Below are 18,989 nucleotides of genomic sequence, written 5' to 3' on the forward strand. Positions count from 1 at the left end.
GAGGAGAAGCCTACATTTTCATTGTTGAGCAGAAATGTATCTCATTTTGCTGTACAATCCTTTTTTAAGACGTGTTATCTCTTTAAAAAAAAAAAATTAGAAAAAAGAAAAACCAGAAAAAATATGAAAGAGAAAAAACCAAATGTGTAGTGAAAAATCTTCTGTAACTTTGGATTAAGAGGTAACTGATCTTTTTAAAAAGAGAACAAAGTTATTTACTTTGCAAATGTGCTGATGGCATGGATCCATCTCACTGACCTCAGCATCCTTTTTTAAGTATTTTGCGTTTTGCTGTCAATATTAAGTTATTTTAAATTGTGGTTGAAGCAATAGGAAATTGAAATATGGATTGTGCATGACCGTGTCTTGAGTGTAAAAATATTGCGGTTTGAAACTTGGACCTAAAGTATTGCAAATAAAAGTTATAAATACCAATGGATTGTGTGACAGCAGCTTTTCCTCTAGGATGTGCAGCATCAGAAAGACTTCATCAGTGTGGCTGTGGGTGCTTTTAGCTTTGTCCTGTGCCACTCTATGATGACATGAAACAGGACTTCACCTGCCACCAGCCCAGGCCACCCTTTGCCACCCCAGCTCCTTGGAGCTTGGACAAGCAGACACAAAGTCTTTCTGCTGCTTCCCCCTTTTGCACAAATGCACAGAGAGCTGGGATTTTTCCAGGTCTCGTGTCTCCACGATGAATACGGTGAGTTACACAGATGCTTGTCAGCTCCACTTCCTGCCTAGAAATCTTGAAACTGCTTCTAAATGCTGCTCACTTCAGCTCTTGGACACCTACTCCCACAGGGCCGGGAAAAAAATGCCCCTGACGCCAGCTTACAAGGTGAGTTACGCCAAAGAGGGCTATGTGGGAAATCTCTATCCCTGCCTATCCTTTTAAGAGATCTGTGCCTTGTATCTAAAGGAAGGAACGTGCAAGCAACGTGACTGACACTTTCGCTCTCCGTGTTCGTTCCGCAGCCACGGGTACAAAGACATTATGGGAACCCTTGTGCAGCCAGAGCCTTCCGTCCCTGCAGAAGGGAGCGCGGCGGGTGGGGGCGGTTGGCGGGCAGCGAGCCCCGGACAGCGGGCGAGATCCGGCTCCACACCTGCCAGGCCCTGCTAAGGCTCCATGCCGGCTCCTCTGCAACAGCAAAGACCTTCAGCCGTGTCACTGCCCAGAGGGGCAGTGCTGGCCCGGCCGCACAGCTCCTTTTCCCCACAAGTTGCAGGAGATGAGAACGCAACACTTGCAAACACCGACTGCGAGCCACAGCGCCGGCTGCGCACCATGAACCTCAGCTCTGGGACCACTGTCTGCCCCAAGCTCCGGGGGATGCAGTGGGAGCCGGGCTGGGCTCTGCCCTGGGGCCATCCTCCAGGGACAGCTGCAAACAGGGAGCATTTAGTTGCCACCAAGAGCCCAGCCACGCGTGGAGGGGAGCCGGTGCAGGTGCGGCCTGCACTGTTGCCTGCTGTGCTCTGGGGCTGCTGCTCCCCGCAGAGGGAACTGCACTGGCGTGCCAGAGGAGACAAAGAAGCTTCAGCTTAAGCCAAACTGAGCTGGGTGGCTGGGCTGGCAGGAGTGGGGAGGGTCAAGGGCATTCACAGAGCTCATCCTGCTGGAAGGACGAGGAAAAGGGGCAGTGGGAAGCTAACAGTGAGGAGAGCTGAGGCCTGGAGGGCAGCTCTTGAATGACACTCAGGTCTCACCGGACCTCTGAGACATTGCTGTTCTTCTGCCAGTGACAGGATGAGTCCCTAAACCTGGGGCTCGCTCCTCCTCGTGGTCAAAGGCATCAAGGAAGGCTACAGTGCGACAGAGACTGCCCTGAGCTGGCAACTCACTGGGGGAAAAGAGGGAGCACTTGTGAAGTAAAAGGCAGGCGGGGCAGAGAACTGTTCAGAGAAGGGCTGAGCTAAAGCTTGAGCAAGCTGAGAAATGCCATTTGGGGTCATCCCAGATTGATTTCATTTCACAAGTTATTGAACAAGTTTATTTTGGGGGCGGGGGGGGTGTCATGTTTTCCCCTGGAGGCGTGCACTCTGCAGGCTTGAGCTGCGTTGCCGAAATGCTCGAGCACGTCTCTGCTGCGGCTCACACCGGTTCTTCTTTGGCTTCTTCCGGCCCGGTGCTGAGCCGCAGCAGAGCCCTGGCGGAGCCCAGAGCAGCCTCAGCATCCACAGAGCCCGGCTGCAAGGAGAGAAAGCAGAAACCGCCCGTCACTTGAAGGCTGCTGTCCCCCTTGTCCCAGCCGCCCGCGGTGCCCAGGCCGTGCTGGCTGTGCTCAGAGCGGTGCCCGAAGCCGCCCGTCACTGCTGCCTTTGGCAGGAGAGCAGGATGGCAGGACACGTGCCACCGCCCGCAGCCAGCCATGGCAGATCCACCTCCTCAGCAGCTGCCCATTGGGATGCTCCTGTGCTCGCTGCCATCTCCCAAAAGCCCTTATCCCAGCCGTGCCAAGAAGACGGGGACCCACCGCACGCCACCCGCCGCCGGAAGAAAAGCTGCTCCCAAGCGATGTCCTCGGCCTTCTCCAAGGCCCCGTCCCATCCACGCTGCAGCTGGTCCCAAGCACTTCCCGATCCAGACTGGACACCACCTACAACGCTTCCTTTAAGGGAAACAAACAACAAATTAATGAAAAGGGATTACAGACAAAAAGGAGAAACAAGAAAAAAGGTAAAAAGTCTTCTCTCTGTTGGGGGCCTGAGGAAGGCCCAACCTTCCCTACATGCTGGGGAAAAACCCACCCTCGGGCGAGGGAAGCCCACGCTTTCTCCCCTCCCCCCCGCACTGACCCCCAACAGGCACAGCGAGCCCAAAGCAAACAAGCCGAGTGGAGCAGCCCAAGCCCTTCCTTTCCTGCAAAACAAAGCAGCCCGTGCACAGCTCCTGGAGTGCCACCTCTGCTCCTGCCATGGGGGCTTGTTTGTGTCGGGCTGGCTGCCCCAGCCCCAGCCCCAGGAACAGTGGGCGGTGGGGGCTGTTGGCAGGGCCAGGAGCCGACTCCCATTTCCTAAGCACCCCAGCCCATCCCGCCCGCCCTGCCGAAAAGCAGCTTGGCAGCCGGCTGAAGAATTAGTTGCATCCGCCCCAGCAAAGGGGGGAACCTTTGCTTCCCGGCCAGGCTGTGCAATGCCCAAATCTGGGAGCATCCCCCTGGCTGTGGACTCATCTGTAAATTCGCTGTGGAGCCTGGCTTTGAAGAAGGTGCCAGAATCGAAGCCCATCATCTTCAGCTTGCCGGTGGCCAGGTCGAGGAAGAGCTTGCCATCCTTGACGTCATCCTCCATGTCTCCAGCAGCAGCAGGAGTACAGCTTCTCCAGGGGCTCCTTCTTCCCTGCGGCTGAGAGCAGGCTGTCAGTGCCCCGCCCAGGGCCCCGGCTGTCAGTGAAGCAGGACAAGCAAAAGCAGCTTGCACGGCAGCCACCAGTGCTGGGAAGAGCAGCTCAGCGCCAGCACAAGGGCTGCGGGTCCCCATCTGACGACCCCTGCGCAGCAATACAGGCAGGGCAAAAAAGCCTGCGTTTCTTGGCTTCTTCTGGCCAAGGCACGTGTGGAGCTGTAACTTACCGGCTCCCTGGATCAAAGTGTGCCTGTGGCTCTCTCCCTTCTTCTATGGATGATGAATATCCTGCAGCCAAGGATCACACGACAGGTCTTCTAATGAGGGCCTGTCCAAGGAGTGCAGGGACAGACACCATCTGATCAGTTCCTTGCAGTCTGTGGGGAGAAACCAGAAAGCGCCGGTCAGTTGCAGAAGGCTCCTGTCCGCTTTGCCCCACTATTGCCATGCCCAGGCCATGCCATGGGGGCTCCGAGCTGTGCCTGAACTTTCCCATCCATTCTTTGTTTTGGAGGAGAGCAGGAGAGCGAGGCATGTGCCACCTCCTCGGCAGCTGCCAGAGCGGGATGCTCATGAGCCCGCTGCTGTCTCCCAGTACTGCTATTCCCCCCGTGCCGCAGGGATGAGCATGCACCTTGAGAGAGCCGTTCTGGGAGCGACAGCTGGCCCCAGCTGATGTTCCGGCCCTTCGGGAACGGGTGCCGCCCGCAGACCATCTGGTGCAGCACGATGCCCAGGGACCAGACGGTAGCTGCCTCGCCGTAGTACCAGCCAAAATGGGTCCATTCCGGGGGGCTGTACGCTGGTGTTCCTACGGAATAGAGAGGCACTTCATTAGCGGGATGCTGCCTGCTCCCGGAGCCTCGCCCCAGCATCCCTGGGCACGCGGGGGCCGCACCGGTGGCACGCGGCATGACCCGCTGCCCTCTCGCCAGCGCCTGTGACTTGTGGACAACCTGGGGGTTGTAAAAGAAGCCACCGGTGTCACAAGAGGGCAGCGGAAGCCCTGGCAAGGCTAAAGCATTCCATGCAAAGGGAAAACCCGCTCAGTGCCGGGGGTGGGAAAACCATGCCTTCACCCTCCCTGCCTGCATTGCCCCAAAAAAACATTCTGAAGCCAAGGCAAACAAGGCGAGCTGAGCAGTCCAAGCCGGTTCTTGCCTGCACACCAAACCGGCGGGTGCACAGCTTCTGGCCCCCCCCCCTCTGCTACCCCCACCCACGGGTGTGTTTTTGTCACACTGGCTGCCCCAGCCCCAGCGCCAGTCCTGGGCAGAGTGGCTGGCGAAGGCTGCCAGCAGGGCTGGAAGATGGCCCCCCGGCCACCCGCACTCAAAAGCAACTGGGCTGAAAACTCGGTCCCATGACTGGCATCAAAAGGGAGAATCCCCGCTGCCACAGCCAGGTTGGGCCGCGAGATGCCGGCACCGGGAGCCTACCCTGGTGAGGACTCACCTGCAAAGCTGGTGTAGGCTGTGTCTTGCAGGTAGGTGCCGCAGCCAAAGTCAATCAATTTGGCCTGGCCCGTGGCCAGGTCAACCAGGATGTTCTCTGGTTTCAGGTCCCTGTGAAGGACCCCGCAGCTGGTGCAGTGCCGCACGGCCTCCAGGACCTGGCGGAACAGCTCCCGTGCCACCTCCTCGGACAGGAAGCCCCGCGCTCGAATGAAATGGAGCAGGTCCTGAGACTGCTCCGGCCGCTCCATCACCAGCACCACGTTGCTGGGGAGCTCGAGCCACTCGAGGAGCTGCACCACACCAGGGAAGCCGGTGGACACCTTGTCCAGCAGCACGACCTCGAGTGGTGCGCTGGTGCCGTTGGGCTGCGGGAGGAGCACGATGCCGTCAGTGGGGCTGATGCCGTGCCAGGGCTCGGGAAGCCCTCGCCCAGCCCGGGATGCTCTGCGCCCTCCGCTGCCCCCACGCCCGCTCTCCCCCGAGGCGTCCTGGCGCCTTCCACCCTCCCGGGCCTCGGCTCATCCCCGCCCGTCATGCCCCGCCTTCTCCCGCTGCCCACCACCCCCACCCCTACCCCCCCCGCTCACTCACCAGCTCGCCCCAATGACGGATGCGGGTCCGTGGCACCCATTTGATGGCCACCTGCAAGCCAAGGGGAGCAGCGGGCTGAGCTCGCCGCCCGCCCTGCCGAGCCCCATCCTCCTTCTCCTGCGCCCTCCTTTGCCCCCCGCCTCCTGCGCCCGCCGCCGGCCCCGCCACTCACCGGGGCGCCGTCCGAGAGCCGCGTGGCCGCGAAGACGCTGCCGAAGCCGCCGCGCCCCAGCAGCGAACCCTCCAGGTAGCGCTCCCTCAGGCCCTGCAGCGCATTCCCTGCCGGCGAGACGCGGCTGTCAGCGCTCGGCCCGGGGCCAGAAACGGCCGCCGGGCGCTCCTCAACCGCCCCGGGCCGGGTATCCCCAGATGTTGCCTCTTTCGAAGGGGACACCGGCGGCTCGGGGGCGGGGGCCGCGCTGCCGAGCGGAAGAGCTCGGACCGGGGAAGACGCCGCGGACGCGGCGGGAGCGGCCGCGCCGTCTGTCTCCTCGGCGGGTCCCGGGAGGGGCCGGGGCCGGGGCCGGGGCCGGGGCCGGGGCCGGGGCCGGGGCCGGGGCCGGGGCCGGGGCCGGGCCAGCCGGAGCCAGAGGCTAACAGTGCTGCCCAAGAGGCAGGCACTGATGCCCGCCCAGCGGCGCCACCGCCAGTAGGGCAAGAGCCGGGCGGAGGCGAGACCGCGGCGGGACGCCCGGGGGCGGGGAGGGCGCAGCCCCGCCCGGGGCCGGGGGCGGGCCGGGCGCATGGCCCGGCCTGGCATGGGGAGAGGGAGGCCGCGGAAGGGGCGGAGGGGGTGGAGCACTGAAGGGAGAGCGGGACAGGGGATGCGGGACACTGGGAGAAGGAGAGGAGGAACAGGAGAAGGAACGCAGAGGGTCTGGAGAACCGCTGCTCTTGTATTGCTCTTCTGCTGCTGCCGCTGCTGCCGCTGCTGCTGCTGCCGCCGCTGCCGCTGAAGCGCTGGGAGCGTTGGTCCGCGTGTCCGTGTGTCTGTTGCCCGGGTGTCCGTTTTTGCCCCGCGCGCCCCGCGGCCGAGCCCCGCGCGCCCCGGGCCAGCACGGGCCGCTCCGGGGCCGAAGCGGAGTCCCGGAGCATCTCTTCCTCCCGCAGCCGCGCCAAACGCACCGTCTTGTTTAGCTTCTTCTTCACCAGATTGTAACTCTTCCTTGCGGCAATCTTGCAACTTGCCCCTGCTGCTGCTGGCTCGCCCCGCGCCGCGGTCTCTTGCTCGCGAGCAACCAAAGCGCTGTCCGCGCTTTTCGCCTGGAGCAGAGCAAAGTGCTGAATGAGGAGCCTGCCAGCGCCAGGCAGAGGCAGCCCCGTGGGAGGGCAGAGCAGGACGTGAGGAGGGAGACGTGCAGCCCCTGCGCGGTGCAGCGCTGCTCCCCGGCCGCTCGGCGTGGGCAGTGCGAGCGGCGGGGCCGTGCCCGGCGCGGTGCCCTCGTCGGCAGGGCTGTTGCTGTTTTCTTGTCCGGTTTCAGGTGAAAATCGGAGACTGCCGATAGGAGGCTTCAAATAAAAGAATGGAAACACTCTTTTTGCTGAGTTCTGATGCCGGTCCAATAGAGCAGCTAAGCTCTCAGCTGTTTGCCTCCTCCCTGCCAATCCAGCACTTTCAGCCTGGAACAAAGGCCCTCTCTGCAAAGAAACTGCTGGCTGGTTTCCTTCTCCTGCTGTTCATTGACACAGGTAGAAAAGCAGACTAGTTTGGATGCTGAGTCTGTCCAAACGGACAGTGAGCTTTGCCATGTGAAGCCAAGACACGGAGTCTTGAGCCCTGCGACAGTGTCATGGGAATCACCTTTGTTGCTGCTGCTGTCTATTGTCACTGCTGAGGGTGCAGTCCCATGGGAGCACATGCCCTGTCTCTAGAAGCCAGAGCCGAGCAAGGCACTGGGCTCTAAAATCTTCCCTTGGCAGGCTTCTGGGGTCTCCAGCATTGCTTTCAAAGCCAAACAGGGAGAAGGCAAGCTGTGTGTAGCTCTTGGTATTGTAGAGTGTCTCAAACTTGCTAAGTCCTAGGTGTTTGAGGTAAGATCAGTTTGGAAGGACTGTGAGGTAGAACTAGTGCAAGACAGAAAAGGGGAGCATAGAAGGGAAGCAATTAATAGTATACGGGAACATCTTGGGTTGTTTCTTTCCGTTTGCATGTCCCTTCTGGGAAGCTGTTTTGCTTTTGCAAGAATCTTGTCCACAGTGATGTTTGCTCTTTTCAAGACCCTTTCCTGGAGACCGAGCTGGAGCTCCTGTCACAAGATGTGCCATCACATGCAGCTTCTCTTGGCTTGCCACACTGTGCGTGCAGCAGGACTCTTGCAGCAAAGCAGGACCAAGGTTTTGAGAGCTTGACAACTTGTCCTTTCTCCTCCTGGTGGACTAGCGAGTTGTGCCGTGGGTAAGGTTTTCATCGTTACTGTTGTAGGCTAAGGAAACAGGAGGAGGGGGTAGCAGCAATTGTTAGGCTGGCTGAATGGAGAGAAAGAATCTCCGGAGCCTGCAGCCAGAAGTGGAGAGCTGGGGGCTAATCCTTCCAAGCTCTCAGTGGACATCTTGCAAGTGAGCTGGACTGTGAAAATGGTCTGACAGAGGCAGTTGGTTTCTGAGTTCAGCGTAGATACTTGCACATCTGGTGCGTTGGTGCTCAAATCGAGAGTGCAATCGGTTCACAGGAAGCAGCAGAAGAAGCTGGAGCTCGCCGAGCAGGCGACTGAAAGAATCTGCAAAGGAGAAATGCGGGAAATGACTTGGTGTACCTTGCCTGGAAGAAGGGTAGTTTTTTTGAATAATTCCTAATCCGTTCCCTTGGCTTTTGACTTTCCTAACAAGGCCATTTGCATTCCCGATTCAGCACGAGTGAGAGGCCCGGGCTTACGGAAGTGCGCCAAAGATTCCTCCGCAGTGACGCTCAGGTGGAAAGAGGAGCGGGGCGCCTGAGCAGCCTCCGGGGAAGCATCCCGCGAGGTGCAATTTGCGCCGTGCTGGGAGAGGAGCAGGGGGAGAAGGATGGGCCTTGCGTAGCAGCAGCAGCAGCAGCAGCAGCAGCAAGTTTGGGCCGCAGGACATTGGGCCTGCGCCGCTGCCCCACAATGGGCGGGCGTGTTCCCGGGGCTGCGGCCCTGGCACCGCGTCCACTGAGCTGCCGACGCTGCGGGAGCTCCCCGGGCTGGGCTCGGGGTCCCGCTGGGACTGGGCAGCAGGCTGTGCTCTCACTGTGGTCAGCAGCAGCGGGACGTACCTCTGGACATCCACGTCTCCTGCTGCTGGGAAGAAGCAATGAAGCGAGTGCAGAAGTTCTGCTTCCTCTTTCTCCCGGTGGATTTTTTCGTTTCATTCCACACTCCAGAGGCAATTTCTGTGCTGGCCTCTGGCAGCTGATTCTATTTCAAGAGCACCAGCAACAGGGCTGTGTTTGAGCGCTGTGAATGTGGCCTGTATGGCTTTCATTCTCCTCGACTTTTTGCTTATAGACCTGTGAACATTTCAAGATCTGCTAATCAGGATGCCTGCAACAAAGCATCTGAATTCCCCATCAGAAAAGCACTGTGGCTAGCACCGATCAAAAGAGGCAATTGCAGTTTTTCAGATAAAATTCAAGTGGCAACCAGAAGAGGGGGAAGAGCAGCCATGATCTGTAATTCCCAAGGCAAACGCAAGAAAAGCCTCCTGCTGTCACCTGAGGATGAGTGAAACGGTGCTGGGAACAGTGCTGGAACCGGATCCTTTCTTTCTCTGAAGGTTGCATCAGGGCAGCACAGCCGGGCTCTGAGGAATCAGGTCTGTTTGTGGCTGATTGTGTCTCTAGTCCAGAAATTCACCGGGAAAAACCTCTTGGGAAGCCGAGGCACAAGCAGGTGGGAAGGGGCTGGCGCTGCTGCTGCTCTTGGCCAGGAGCCCCGGCTGTGCCGGTACAGGGCCCACTGCGCGGTGGCTCCTGCTGCTGCCAGAGCTGGGCGGGTCTCAGGGACCGGGAATGGACACGGGGGACAGCAAAGGCTGTGGGGGGCTGCAGCGATGTTCACACATGGGCCAGCGCCAGCACAGAGCTTCAGCCCCGCAATTATCCCAGAGGGAAATGCTGGGGAAAGGCTCCATTTCAGCTTTCCTTTACTCATCACTGTGAAGTGACCAAAATAAAAGGAGAACAAGCAGAGCCCGATCTCTTCTCCTTCGGAAGGAGTCCCATGCCTTGGGCTGTGAGAGGCCATGAGGGGCTGTGAAGGGCTGTGAGGCGCCATGAGGGCTTGTTAGGGGCTGTGAAGGGTCATGAGGAGTCGTGAGGGGCCGTGAGGGGCCATGAGGGGCCATGAGGTGCTGTGAGGGGCCATGAGAGATTGTTAGGGGCTGTGAAGGGTCATGAGGGGCCATGAACTGTGAGGGACTGTGAGCTGCCATGAGGGGCCCTGGGGAGCTGTGAGGGGCACCGAGGGGTCATGAGGGGCTGTGAGGGGCCTTGAGGGGCCATAAGGGTCTCTTAGAGGCTGTTGGAGGCCAGGCGCCTCATGGAACCAAGGGTCAGTTATGACACTGTGCAAGCAAGGAGATCATGGTTGACAGTACAGAACTTCATGGAACCACAGGCCCATTGTTACACAGCAGGGCCGCAGAAGCAAGGAGATCATTGTGACACTACACAACCTCATGGAATCAAGGCGTCCATGTTACGCTACTGAACCTCATGGAGCCAAGGGTCCATTGTGACACTGCGGACCCAAGGAGACTGTTGCTGACAGAACGAAAGTTCATGGAACCAAAAGTCCATTGTGACATCGTGGGGCCTCATGGAAGCGTGGAGACCATTATGACACTTTGTTACTATCTGATTTACACCCAGAAGGGCAAAGAAAACAAAATCTCTGAGTATAAAAAGGAAAGAACTTTGAAGGTTCAAAATATTCCCAGAGATGAGATTAAAACCAAACGAGATTAAATGTTGGTGCCAAAAAAATGGGTATCTGTTTATCTAATGGTAAGAGAGGCAAAGCGAAAGACGGAGAAAAGTAGAGAAGAGTTAGAAAAAGCCAAGGTTACTCTAAAAGCATAGGATAAGTCACCACCACACTGTGCTACCTTTGTTGCTGCTGAGACAGGGTGGGGGAAGTGGAGAAGTTTTTGCCTTTTTTTTTTTCTGCTGTTTGAAGCGTCTTATCTGCCTCTTCCCATCTCTGGAGCAGTTTGGCTGGAAAGCGGCGGCCCGTCCTCCGAGATGCAGGCTCCATGCTTGCAGCTGAACCTCGGTCCGCCTGGGACGAAGGAGCAGGGGTAGGGGTTGCACAGCTCACTCGGGATTTCAGTCCAGGGTGAAGGATTGGGGGGTTCTCCCCAGGCGGGCGGCGTCGGCTCCCGGAGGCCTCAGGGTGTCTCGTGGCTGGCGATGGTGGTGGTGTGGGGAAAGGCAAAGGGCAGGGATTCTACCTTTCGCTTTCGCCTCCACATTTTGCACCAGTTTTGCCTTCCTTTTCATGGGCCTCAAGGCGGGCTATGCACGGCCCGTACGGCACGTAGTTTCCAGGCGTTCAAAAGTGATTATGATAAGCAGCCATAATGACGAAGCACTTTTGAAGCCTTTCTGGTGCTGAGCAGTGATAATGACAAAGCATTTTTTGGAGCCTTTCTCCTATGATTAGGCTCTTGCACACTTCAGAACCAAAAGGCCATTGTGACACCGCAGGGCCTTGTATAACCAAGGGGTCATTGTAGCACGGCAGGGCCTTGTGGAATCAAGGGGATCGCAGTGACACTGTGGGGCTCCATGAGGCCACGGGGCCATTCTGACTGTGTGGAAGCAAGGATACCATTGTTACGCTACGGGGCATCACGGAACCAAGGAGGCCATTGTGAAGCAGCGGGGGAACCCGCTGAGACTATTATGACACTTCAAGGCCTTGTGACACTGAAGGGCCATTGTGGACCTGCAGGGCCTCGTGGAACCAATGAGACCATTGTGACATCACAGGGCCTCATGGGAGCCAGGGGCCATTGTGACACAGCCAGGCCTCATAGAACCAAGGGGCCCTTGGGACACTGCGTGGCACCATGGGGCCAAGGAGACCACTGTGACACTACAGGGCACCACGGAACTAAGAACTACGTAACAGTAAGAGGCCCAATGGAATCAAGGGGCCATTGTGACACCACAGGGCCTCATAGAACCAAGGAAACCATTGTGGCACTGCAAGGTCTCATGGAAGCAAAGGGCCAGTGTGACACAGCCAGGCCTTGTGGAACCAAGGGGCCACTGTGATCCTGAGGAGCCCAATAGAACCAAGGAGCCATTGTGACACTGCAGGACCTTATGGAATCATGGAGACCACTGTGACACTCTGTGACCTCATGGAACCAGTGGGCCATAGTGTTATTTTGCAGCCCCATGGAAGCAAGGAAACCGTTTGGACACAGCAAGGCCTCATGGAAGCAAGGGGCCTTTGTGCTGCTGTAGAGCCAAGGAGACCACTGTGATATTGCTGGGCCTCAGGGGAACAAAATTGTGATGCTGCAGGGCCCCAAGGATCCAAAGAACATGGAACAGGACTGGTTGGCTTGGCCTCCTGGGGCCACCTGCCTGGTCCGGCTGACCTTGGCATGTTGAGGGTGTCTTCTCATCTGCCCCTGAAATGCTGGAGTTCCTTGCTTTCCTTTCTGTGGGAAAGAACTGTCCTTCTCCTCCAGGGACCCATGGCTGAAATTAGGATTCTACCTCCAAATTTGATTCTATCCGAGGATTGTTCCCATGTGAAACCTGCCAGGACAGACAGCTCAGGCTGGCCTTGGCCTCTTAGGGGCCACCTCTCATCTGCCTTCAAAACACGGGGGGGCTGTGCTTTTCTTCCCATGGAAAAAAACATCTTTCAAGTCCAGCCATCCATGGCCAAAACTGGGAATCCACCTCTGAAATTCCATCTATCCAAGGAATAGCTCCCAGACAAAAGCTGCCAGGAATGTCCAGCTTCCCTTGCATTCCTGAGGGCCAGCTCTCATCTGCCTTTGAAACACTGGGGCTCCTCACTTTTCTGCCAATGGAAAAGAACTGTCCTTCTTGGCCAGACGTCCATGGACAAAACTGGGATTTGGCCTCCCAAATTCCCTCTATCCAAGGACCGCTCCAAGACAAAAGCTGCCAAGACAAACAGGTCTGGCTGGCCTTGGCCTCCTTGAGCCACCACTAATCAGCCTTTGAAACCCTGGGGCTCTGCCCTTTCCTTCCTGGGGAGAAGAGCTGTCATTCCGGTCCAGGCACCCACAGCTGAAATGGAACTCCACCTCCAAAACTCCCCATATGTCCAAGGGTTGCTTTCAGACAGAAGCTGCAAGGACAGACAGGTCTGGCTTGCCTTGGCCTCTGGTGGCTGCCTCTCATCTGCCTTCAGAACACTGGGGTTCTGTGGTTTCCTTCCTGTAGAAAAGAACCGACCTTCTTGTCCAGGTGCCCGTGGCCTCAAGCACATGATCACTACATAGGGACAAAGGGGCTCTGTGCTCAGTGGAGTGGAGCCTGAGGACAGTGGAGGAGAGTCCTGGGAGGGCTTGAAGGGTGGTTTCAGAGATGGTGGATCCTTTTGACATAGTAGAGAACAGCCGGCAAAAGAAAGAATTAATGCAAAGGGCAGGTGGGGAGGTCCAGACTGGACACAAGGAGAAAGGAATTTCTCTCCCAGGGCAGTGCTGTGGTGCCACGTGTCCCCCAGAAGGAGTCTGGAGCAGCCCAAGGCTTTGCGTGCCAAGGCAGAGCCAGGCAGGCCGCAGAGCCATCAGCAAAGGAAGGGGCCGGTGAGGTGGGGCAGCCGGGGGGATGAGGACAGCCTGCAGGGACAGAGACACAGGGCACGGACACTGTAGGACAGCCTGGGCCGGAGAGGGCAGAGGGATGTGCAGAAGCTGCAAGGCCCTGACAGAGGCAACTTCTGCAGCACTTTGGCCAGGGCTGCTGTCCCTGCCCCTGGGGCCAGTTGGGAGACAAGTGACCCTTGCAGCCCTGGGGCCTCATTGCCTCTTTTTTGCTGCTCAGCAGCATGGCAGGGGCCACCCCATGGTCCTGCCCTTGGCATTGCACATGCCCACATCCCAGTGCCCCGGGAAGAGTCCCGAGCAATGAGGGAGGGACAGGATCTGCCTTTCCGGCGGCTGGGGCACTGCCTGCAGCCAGCCCGGGCACGGCACAGAGGCACAGAGGGGTTCCATCAGTTAGGGCTGGGAAGATGCTGACAAGTGACCGGGGGAGAATCATTCCCAGCCCTTGACACAGGAAGCCTCTGGCTGCAGGACAAAGCAGCTGCAGTTCCTGAAATGATCTCCTCAAGCTGGAACATACCACTGACTGTGGATTCAGGAAGTACATTCTCTGAGTATCCCTGGTGTAGAACATGAGGACATGCTCAGGGCTTAGGCTCAGTCCAGTAATATTTCCAAGACAAGCCTTTCTATAAAGATGAAATTTCCTGAGAGTGTTTTCCGTTTCCTACTCTTGCGGAATGGGAGGGGGGGAAGTGATAAAGGAATTCTTCATTTTTAAGAGTCCCTAAGGCATGGGAAGTGTAACTTGAGTGCTCTGCAGGAGTTTCCTAAAGTGCTTTCAAGGCACTCCTCTGCCCATGGAGAGCACCGGCATCACCTTTGCTGGACCCGCCAGGCTTAGTCTGACCTGTCCTTTCTCCCACCTGCAAACAGAACCTGTCCCCAGCCAGTGCCCTGCAAACAGGCAGGTTTCTGTAGGGCCAAGGAGAGTGCACAGAGATATGGGGTCTGTGAGTGCTGGCAGGAAGAGATCAGGCACAGGGAAACATCTCCAGGAGGAAGATCTTCAGCACGCAGAGAGAAGATCAGGCAATGAGAGAAAACAAAAGGCAGAAATGTTGTGGCACGGAGAGCTTAGAGACCTCCACAGGATGCCCTCGAGTGCAGCCCCTCCCTCTGAACAAGCCCCCTCCCCTCCTCTCTCCCTCAGCCAAGCCTCTGCCCTCAGGGCCGGGGCTCCAAGGCGTGAAGCCCCTCCTGTGCAGGCAGAGCTGCAGCAGAGCTGTGGGGCAGCTCTGCGGTCCCGGGCCCAGTTCCCTCTGCAGAGCACAGGGCCGGGAGCATCTGCCTGGCACTGGGGGGCTCTGGGAGGGGGCACAGCTGGCTCAGCTGGCTCAGGGTGACGCTGGCCCCAGTGCCCGGCTGTGGGCAATGCAGCCAGGGAAGGAGCTCCATCTCCCTACATCCAATGCCATCATTAGGACACTTGGCTTTCTTCTTGAGGATTCCCCCTAAGCTCGGAGCTTCCCTCCAGGACGCAAACAGGTCGTGTAGCATCTTTGTGTTACCTGAAAGCCCCACAGTGAGACACAGAAGTTTGATGATGGACAAAGTGCTGTTGGCTTGGTGCAATGAGCCATGTGTGTATTTGGCTACCAATGTGGGGCTGAGACCTCGAGAAGGGGATGGACATTTGATGGGCTGTGGTGGATCGATCTGCTCTCAGCAGTGTTGGGATGGTTTCTAAGGGAAATATGGGAGGGTGATTATCCTCTGTCTGACAAGGGTGAAAGCCCAGAGGATCTTGGAACAGGACAGAGTGACAGAGCACCTCCCCTCACTCTCCACTCACCGCCTTGCCTCACAGAACTCGCTCTATTCTCCCCGAGGGCAGCAGCAATGCTGAGTGTTTCTGACATCCAAAACCAGTCAGCCGGGGAGATGAAGAGGAGCTGTAAAAACCTCTAGAACACTTTAACAGCTTTTGCCATTCCTGTTCTTGGGCCCTGGGAGTGCCCTTGTGTTAGCTGGGGTTTCAAAGTGTAACACCAGGACAGGTGGCTGTCCCCCTCCCACTTCTGCACAGCAAGGCTGAATTATAAAACCCCCCGGAGCAATTGCCCTGAAACTCATGTCGCACGCAGCCAGCACCAAGCAGGGCTGCGGCTGGAGCTGAAGGAAGATCTGCTAGAAAAACAGAAGGGTGTTGTCGGTGATGGAACACGGACTTCGCCGGCCGCATGCAAAGCCAAATTTCCTCGCACGAGTCACATCTTTATATACTGTTCCAAACCCACAGTTCAGCAGCTACAAACTTCAGCTTCTAAGGTTATATGTTTTACATCTCCAAGGGCTACAGATTACCATCTCCTCGCCCAATCTCCCGTTAACTATCCTACTCTTTGTCTCGCCTCTTGCTCTTTGTCTCGCCTCCTGCCAGACGCGGCCCCGGCCCGCCCCGTCTCTCGTCTCTCGCAAGGCCCCCCCAGGCCAGCCAAAGCCGTTCTCCGTGGCGACACTCTGAATCCCCATAAGGTGTCAGTGTGTGACAGGAGAAGCATTTGTGGGACATGGCTTTGATTTGGCTGAGAGCCGTTTCCCTTAAGCTGTCACTGACTTTTCTCCATGAACAGGTCCCCATGTCCACACACAGCCAATGTCCAACAGCAGCTCCATCAGCCCCTTTCTCCTGCTGCCATTGGCAGACACGCGGCAGCTGCAGCTCCTGCACTTCAGTCTCTTCCTGGGCATCTCCCTGGCTGCCCTCCTGGGCAGCGGCCTCATCATCAGCGCCGGAGCCTGCGGCCAGCACCTGCACAGCCCCATGTTCTTCTTCCTGCTGACCCTTGCCCTCACCGACCTGGGCTCCATCTGCACCACTGTCCCCAAAGCCATGCACAATTCCATTTTGGGACACCACAACCACCTCCTACGCAGGAGGTGCTGCACAGCCCCTTTCTCTTTCTCTTTCTCCTTCTCTCTTTCTCCTTCTCTTTCTCTTTCTCCTTCTCTTTCTCTTTCTCTTTCTCTCTTTCTCTCTTTCTCTCTTCCTCTTCCTCTTCCTCTTCCTCTTCCTCTTCCTCTTCCTCTTCCTCTTCCTCTTCTCTCTTTCTCTCTTTCTCTCTTTCTCTCTTTCTCTCTTTCTCTCTTTTTCTCTCTTTCTCTCTTTCTCTCTTTTTCTCTCTTTCTCTCTTTCTCTCTTTTTCTCTCTTTCTCTTTCTCTCTCTCTTCCTCTTTTTCATTTCAGCGGAGTTTTCCCTCCTCGCCGCCGTCGAGTGCTACGACCGCTACGTGTCCCTCTGCAAACCCCTGCACTACGGGACCCTCCTGGGCAGCAGAGCTTGTGCTCACATGGCAGCAGCTGCCTGGGCCAGTGGCTTTCTCAATGCTCTGCTGCACACGGCCACTACATTTTCCCTGCCCCTGTGCCAGGGCAGTGCCCTGGGCCAGTTCTTGGGTGAAATCCCACAGTTCCTCAAGCTCTCCTGCTCACACTGCCACCTCAGGGAACTCGGGCTTGTTGTGTTTTCCATCTGTTTAACTTTTGGTTCATTTGTGTTCCTTCTTTTCTCCTATGTGCAGATCTTCAGGGCTGTGCTGAGGATCCCCTCTGAGCAGGGATGGCACAAAACCTTTTGCACGTGCCTCCCTCACCTGGCCATGGTCTCCCTGTTCCTCAGCACTGGCTTTGTTGCCTGCTTGAAGCCCCCCTCCAGGTCCTCCCCATCCCTGGACCTGGCACTGCCAGTTCTGTACTCGGTGCTGCCTCCAGCCCTGAAGTCCCTCATCTACAGCCTGAGGAACCAGGAGCTCAAGGATGCCCTGAGGAAAATGATGACTGGATGCTTTCCAGAAGCAAAAACCTGCCTGTTTTCAGCTCCATAGGCTAAAGTGTAATCATTAGAGGCCCAGCCTGCCTTCTCAGGTTGTTTTGGTGGTGGTGCTTTGGGGGCTTTTTTTCTTTTCCTATGTTAATGTTGTACCCAAAAGATTTTGTTATGCATCTTATTCCCTGTTTACAGGCTGAATGGGACTGTTGACAGGGACTGTGTCAATGAGGAGTCTGCTCTGTGTGTATTCACATGAAAGAAAGGACCCATCAGCAAGGTCTTTGTTCAAGATCCTTTGGTTGAGTCCATCCCTGAAGCTGGAGGGCAGGACCAGTTTTGCAGGCGTGGGGCAGGGAAGAGTCCCAGCAGAGCAGCACAGCCAGGGAGCAGCAGAGCTTGGTCTTTTCAGAGCTCCTCTCTTATTACTTCCACTCTCTCCTTTGGAGCTGCTGTGATGGTGTAAGGCCAACAGCTCTGTGTGGGTGGTGCGAGTCCTGCTGCGTGTCACAGGCAGGGACAGGCCATGGGCACTGCTGGGACACAGCTGGGCTCCGCCACAGCAGTTCCATCAGCAAAGGGCATCTCCTGAAGGCACTGCAGGAAGGCTTTGCTCTCCCTGCACAGTCACTGTCAGGAACAGGCCCAAGGAAGAGACTCTAAAGAGGCTGCCTGTATTCCTTGTTCTCCCAGGGCTCAGTGGGATGAGATCAGGGTCCCAGTGTGGCCTTCAAGAGACTCAGGTGTGGTTCAGGTTTTGCTTGGTGGTGGCCAGTGCCCACCAGATGGTGAATGGTCTGTGATGAACCTTCCTGGGGCTCTGCAGCTTGTGCCAGGCCTGATGGCAGGGGAATGTTCTTCTGGAGGGACTTGGGAGCTGCCAGGAGAACGCAGGGGACCTGCAGGGACAGTGTGTGCCAGGGATCAGCCGTGAGTGGAGCTCCCTGGGCACAGGCCTGTCCAGGGTGGGCTCACCCAGAGATAAAGGACTGAATGTTTCCTGTGAGCCATGAGAGCTCTGCAGCCCCAGGGGACACAGCAGGTACAGGGAAAGGAGTCTGGGCAGTGACTCGTCTGACCCTCTGGGAACTTGCAGAGGAGGATCCAGGGCAGCCCCAGCCCATGCGCCAGCCCTGGAACAAGGCAGGCACCTCGGAGCACCCTCCATGGCCACAGCAGAGCCTGTGTGGGAGGGGGTCCGTGCAGGAAGCACCATCAGCTGCAGAGCTCTGTCTCCCAGCTTGAGCAGCACAGCCCAGCAGAGGCAGCCCATGGCCCCGGGCAGCACAGCCCCCATGCTCTGCAGAGCAGCACCCCCAGCTCGGGGGCTGTGGGCAGCAGGGCAGAGGCTACAGCAAGGGCTGCTCAGGCCAGCACAGACGTGTTCCCCTGGGAAAGGCTCTGTGGGGAGCTGGGATGGGCCAGGAGAAGAGCAGCAGCTCGTGTGTGTGCAGAGGAGCCCTGGCAAGAGGCTGCCCTGTCCCTGGGATAGCAGCAGGAGCAGCCTGAGGAGCCCCAGAGCCAACTCTCTGCTGCTGTGCTGGGCAGCGGGGCCCTGGGGCTGCAGGACCTGCCCGAGCTGAGGATCTCCTGAGCATTCCAGACACAGAGTCACTGTCCCGCACCTCCAGTGCCTCCAGTTCCTGCTGCAGGGCCAGACAGGACTGGGCTTCTTTGCAGGGCTGGGGCCGGGGCAGGGAGAGGAAAACAATGGACCCTTGATTATAAGACTCCCCTCCGTGTCACAATGCTCTCCATGGTTCCACGAGGCCTTGCAGTGCCACGCTGGCCCCTTGGTTCCTTTGGGCCCCACGCTGTCACTGTGGTGCCCTTGGTTACACGAGGCCCCACGGTGTCACAAGGCACCTTTGGTTCTCCGAGGGCCCTCAGCGTCTGTTTTGCCAGTGGGCAGGGTCAGCCCCAAAGACACAGACACCAAGTTCAGGAATAGTGTAAGTTATTAGAATGCAAAACTGCAAAGAATCACAAAAGGAGAAGCCCAGCAAAGCACCCAATCATCACTACCAAAGAT

General features: G+C 57.5%; 2 protein-coding genes across 2 annotated transcripts; one reads left to right on the plus strand and one right to left on the minus strand.

Annotated features, from left to right (window-relative positions):
- Positions 1–3,624: 3,624 nt before the first annotated feature.
- Positions 3,625–6,162, minus strand: LOC138102080 (serine/threonine-protein kinase pim-1-like). Its single transcript, XM_068999838.1, has 5 exons — positions 5,575–6,162; positions 5,403–5,453; positions 4,810–5,176; positions 3,989–4,165; positions 3,625–3,731 (listed from the first exon to the last, which is right to left on the minus strand). Exons 1-5 carry the CDS (start codon positions 6,160–6,162, stop codon positions 3,625–3,627), a joined length of 1,290 nt encoding a protein of 429 aa, XP_068855939.1.
- A 10,277-nt stretch (positions 6,163–16,439) lies between these two features.
- Positions 16,440–17,015, plus strand: LOC138102007 (olfactory receptor 14J1-like; the record flags this gene model as incomplete). The annotated part of the gene is made up of 1 exon (XM_068999754.1): positions 16,440–17,015. A coding segment is annotated over one exon (576 nt), but the record flags the coding sequence as incomplete, so codon positions are not given.
- Between the last annotated feature and the right edge of the window lie 1,974 nt (positions 17,016–18,989).

The sequence above is a fragment of the Aphelocoma coerulescens genome, unplaced genomic scaffold, assembly GCF_041296385.1.
Source record: "Aphelocoma coerulescens isolate FSJ_1873_10779 unplaced genomic scaffold, UR_Acoe_1.0 HiC_scaffold_60, whole genome shotgun sequence".
Taxonomy (NCBI): domain Eukaryota; kingdom Metazoa; phylum Chordata; class Aves; order Passeriformes; family Corvidae; genus Aphelocoma; species Aphelocoma coerulescens.

Coding starts and splice junctions, on each gene's coding strand:
- LOC138102080 (XM_068999838.1), bottom strand. CDS start 6,162: ATGCCAGGCCGGGCCATGCGCCCGGCCCGCCCCCGGCCCCGGGCGGGG. Junction 5,454..5,574: donor GGCTCTCGGACGGCGCCCCG/GTGAGTGGCGGG, acceptor CTTGGCTTGCAG/GTGGCCATCAAATGGGTGCC. Junction 4,166..4,809: donor AGCCTACACCAGCTTTGCAG/GTGAGTCCTCAC, acceptor TCTATTCCGTAG/GAACACCAGCGTACAGCCCC.